Source organism: Leptonychotes weddellii, chromosome 6, assembly GCF_054177405.1.
Source record: "Leptonychotes weddellii isolate Sample4059 chromosome 6, ASM5417740v2, whole genome shotgun sequence".
In the NCBI taxonomy this organism is placed as follows: domain Eukaryota; kingdom Metazoa; phylum Chordata; class Mammalia; order Carnivora; family Phocidae; genus Leptonychotes; species Leptonychotes weddellii.
Genome location: NC_138374.1, coordinates 112,756,891 through 112,761,600, shown reverse-complemented (window position 1 = coordinate 112,761,600; position 4,710 = coordinate 112,756,891). Strand labels below are relative to the sequence as shown.

Sequence of the window (4,710 nt, the reverse complement as noted above, 5' to 3'; positions counted from 1 at the left end):
CATTTGCTCTCTCCTTAAGTCTCACTTATTTGTCAGATGAGGGCATCAATGCTGGCGTCATCTAGTCACTGTGGGGCTCAGATGCCCGGACACGGAGCAGGTGCTTATGCGTGGTGGTGCCCGTCTCCCTCAGGTGGTGCTCAGTCCTAGCCTGGCGCAGGCTCAGGAAGAGGAGAGCCTGGAAGGGAGTGCGCAGCTCTGCTTTCCTCAATGGTACCCCCAAATAATCCACTGCTCAAAAAAGTTCACAGAAATGCCAGCAATTTATTGATTTCCTATATTTCCACAAAAGCAAATACATAGTGCATCACACAGGGAAACTGGGCCTGGCCAGCACAAGGTTCTTATACAAACATGGGGCAAATGGAAGGCTGGGCTCCAGAGGGGCTCCAGGGTACCTCCAGCATCATCTCCCGGGCTTCCCTCGGCTCATCTCCCCCTGCCCATTCCATCCTCCCAGCCTTCCTCATCCTGGCCATCCCACCTTTCAGCCAGGCTCTGGGGTGGACAAGAGAGAACATCACTGTCCCCACGTGTCTGGAGAAAACCCTTCACTGCATCACTAGGGGAAGCGTGGGGTCTGCGATGCTGATCTGGCCCCCACTGGACAGGCTGCTGGTGGCCAATGACCAGATCTGTCTGAAGCACAAGAGATCCTGGGGTCAGGGCAGGGACAGGCAGAGACTGAGTGGTCTTTGTCCTTCCCCATTGGCCCCAAATTGGAATGTCTTGTTTGGGGTGTCAGCCCTGGTAGCATGAGGCCAGTGTGGGCCTCGGCAAACCCCTTCCTCCCTGTCTTTGGGAAATGCCTCCTCAGGACTCTCTCAGCGTTGCCTCTTCCAAAGGCCACGGGTCTGAGGCCCCGGGTGACGGGCCCAGCTGGCGGGCTGAAGAAAGCACAAAAGAGGTTACAAAATCAGGCCTGGCCTAACTGTCCATCCAGCCCACCGTTCCCCAAGGCAGAGGGCTGGGCCCACCTGGCTCTTCACCCCGGCTGGTGACAGAAATCCAGCAGAGGAGTGGCAGGAAGTGAGGGCAGGGCTAAGGGAAGGGGCACCTCCCTGGGGGTGAGGGGCTGAGAGCCACAGCCTCACTGGTAGTGGGCTATTTCTCTCTTGTCCTGACTGGATTGGACAATCCTCTCACACTGGGGGGATCCCCAAAGCCAAGCATCCCGTGTCTCCTCCTTCTTCTCTGAGAATGTAAGCTGCATGAGGACGGGGCAGTGGTCTGTTTGGTTCACGGATGTATCCTGTGTGCTTACAACACTGCCTGGCACATCCTGGTGCTCCCTACGTATTTTTTTTAAGAAACGAATTCCTCTGAGCCCTGGTGATCGGCAGAGGAGTCATCCTGGAACCTACACCCAGGACAGCCTGGTGGGACCACGCTCCCACGTGGCCCCTGAGAGAGAGGGAGTCAGGAAGAGGCCTTCCATCATGAGCAACAAGGGGGGAGGGCATCACGGACCCACAGCAGTGGGGGACACTGATTAAATGGCCCATCATCACAGGGCTGGCCCCAGTCTGTCACATGTCTTAACAGGCACATCCGTCATCCAGAAGGGTACTTTTCTGTTCTGACTGCTGAGGTAAGAAGTGGGGCTGGACGGGGGGGTAGAGCGGGGTGGGGGGCAGGGGGCCTGGGAGGAGGATGAGGACGAATGAAGAGTGAGGAGCTCCTCTTATTCTTCTAGAGAAGCCTGTGGACCAGGGAGCCAATTCCTAGCTGGCACCAACAATGTTGGTGCGGGCGGCAGAGGCAGACATCAGGAAGCCTTGGGAACCCACGTTCTGCTCTATCTTACAGTGTATACTAAGGGCTATTTACAGCGAGCTTTTCCATGAGGCTCTCCTGAGGTCCTCCTACTTCCTCTCCTCTGAAATGCACACGAGTCTGGGGTCTTGGGTGTGGCTGGTGCCCCTGACAAGCCTCTTATATCACATCCTCTGTGGTTTTCCCTAAGACAGAGTGGAGACAGGATGGCTGGTTTTCAGGGTAAGGTGGGGTTGGCCTCCGGCTGGGGCTGGAGCTGGAGCTTGTTGGTGCCCTGAAGTGACAGCTCCCTTTCCTGTTCTATCCAAATTCCCATCTTCCAAGTCTCCTGAGACCCAGAACCCTCCCTCTCTTGAGTCTTAGCAAGGAAGTATCCTCCTGGTTAATTTCCAAATGGCCACCGTCCCACCGGGGCCCCAGCTGTCCCCCTCACCACTGGGAATGTGAAGACCAAACAGCCATTCCCCAAACAGCTCTTTGGCTTTGAGCACCATTTTGCCTTCTTTCTCCTGAAATAAATAGATGACAAGCCCCTGAAGGCAGGGGCTTTCCAGGCTGAGCCTCCTCTGACGGGTATGCAGCCCAAGAGCATGGCCAGCCCCATCTCTCTGGCTCCTGCAGCCCAGAGCAGACTTCAGATAGCAAAGCAAGCATGACTGTCCTTGCCCGTCCCCTGGAGCCCCAACCCTGTCCAGCCCCAGGTCCTGTGGCCCTGCGGGAAGGGAGGCATGATCAGACAACTAAAGTTTCCCATGAGATACACTGAACCTCAGCAGCCCTGCCAGCCTCCCTTCCTGCAAAGCTGCCTCTTACGGGGGGTAGGTTGGCCCGAGCCCCAGTTACTCTCCCCTCCCACCTCCCCCCTACCCTCGCCCGGGGGATGGTTCCCTCGCAAGGTTTCTTGTGGACTTGACCCTGGTGCGGGTCCCCTGCCCTGGCATGACATATTTTGGGAACTACAGGCCGCTAAACAAAAAGCACAGGTCGTGTGGGAAACGTGGGAGAGTGAGAGTCCTTTTTACCACCTCATGAGCTGCAGAAACAGCTTACTTAGCTTTTTGCAGTTTGTGGTCACACTTTTAGGCACTCACGCACAAGCATGCGTGCGCGTGCGCTCACACACACACTTACCCTATACATATACATATACCATTTCTCAGCGAAAGAAGTATTGACATGAAACATAAGCCCCTTTAACTCAAGAAAAGTCCCCCCCCCACCCTTCCCAACCCCCCTTGCCTGCCAGTTCCCCCAAGGAAAAAAAAAATCTAAAAATATTTCCATCATCCACAGTTTTCAGGTTTGCTTTCAGTTGCATTTGAACTTTTCCAAACACTGCACAGGGTGGGCAGAATCACCCCTCCAGCAAGGCCTGAGGTCTTCTCAGCTGGATCATATCATTTCTGGAAAAGGAGAGGTCATCCGGTTAGCATTTCTGGGGAGACACCCCCACACCAGGAGGTCTAGCCAATACTGCCCCCCCTTTCCACCCATGTCCGCACAGATGTGCCCCCTGGCTGGCGAGGGCATTCCGAGTCGCCCCTGACACATTTGTAGGTCACTCTTGCTGAGCCAGAAGCTTGTCAGCTTTGTCCCTCCCCCCATGCCCACCCTGTTTGGTGAGCACGGTGCCCCGCACGGTGCTGAGGGTCCATACTTCCCTCGTTGAGAAGCTATTGACTTTTGTCTTCTCTCTTTGTCCACACTCATGTTGTTGAAGCTTTTCTGTCGGGAGAAGGTGTCTGACGTTTTATCTATCTTCACCTGGACTGGAGTTTCAGCCTCTCCCCGACCAGGCCCCTCCTCAGGTATTGGCATGTCGGCAGATAACCAGGGTGCTAAGGAGCCCCCTTCAGCTCAGGAGACCCTGTCCTCACCCCTGGCTCTTTGCAGATGGCTCCACAGCAGGGCCACCTCTGGTGACCCGCTAGGGAAGGTTAATGATGTCACCTGCCTCAGAAACACTTGGGATGCTTGTTTAATAATGCACTTTCCACTCCAGTGCTCCGGAGTCAGATCTGCTGGGGTTGAGGCCAGGAGTGTGTGTTTTAGGAAGCAGCCCAGGTGATTCTACTGGAAGCTAAGGCTTGCAGGCCTTTGTCATAGATACTGGTTCTGAGTTTTCGGTCCCTGGAATCATCAGCTAGAAATAAGCTTAGCCACATTAGGCATGTGCAGACTGGAAAGTGAATTATAAAAAGGATAAGACAGTGAGCTGTAGGTGTGCAAACCCAGAATGACATATTGTATCACTGCGGGGGCGGGGGGGGGCATTCATACCATAGTCCATGTGAACGGCACCACCTAGGTTGTGCAGTGCATAACCTACACAGCTGTACCTGGAAGTTCTGCCCAGACCTCTGGCCAGGACACTGCCCATCCCTAATGTCCTGTGGCCAAGTAGCCTATATGGCTGTCCTCACAGGCCTTGCGTCGGCCACGGCCAGGCCATCTGCCAGGTTGAAGGATGCTTCTGTGCCCTGCGGAACACAGGCCTGGCCTCTCCCTCTGAGACCAGCTGAGGCAGCTGCAGGGGTCCTGGACGTGCCTCTGCCCTGGGGGGGCCGATTCTTACCTGCAATCTGTACTTGCTTGGGCAGCCCCTTCTTAGAATCGGGAGGTGAAGTTCCTGAGGCTGTTGGGCCCGGCTAAGGTTCCCAGCATGTTCCTATCCAAGCCGTGCTGCAGGGGGAAGAAACAGCAGCTGCGTGAAATACTCTAGGACGAAACAGTGTGGGACTTCCCACAGGGCCAGACACTGGCTTCCCAGAGTGGCCTTGGGCTTGAACCAGACCCTGCCCTCCCAGAGTGGCCTTGGGCTTGAACCAGACCCTGCCCTCCCAGAGTGGCCTTGGGCTTGAACCAGACCCTGCCCTCCCAGAGTGGCCTTGGGCTTGAACCAGACCCTGCCCTCCCAGAGTGGCCTTGGGCTTG

General features: G+C 55.8%; 1 protein-coding gene across 1 annotated transcript in view; it reads right to left on the bottom strand.

The window, feature by feature from the left end:
• Positions 1-244: 244 nt before the first annotated feature.
• PKP1 (plakophilin 1) overlaps positions 245-4,710 on the bottom strand; it is a 49,475-nt gene continuing 45,009 nt past the window's right edge. The window contains exons 13-14 of the mRNA XM_081824976.1: positions 4,352-4,458; positions 245-3,179 (exon numbers count right to left, since the gene is read on the bottom strand). Of these exons, the coding sequence (XP_081681102.1) occupies positions 4,384-4,458 (75 nt within the window). The 3' untranslated portion in view covers positions 245-3,179; positions 4,352-4,383. The remainder of the gene's footprint in view (positions 3,180-4,351; positions 4,459-4,710) is intronic.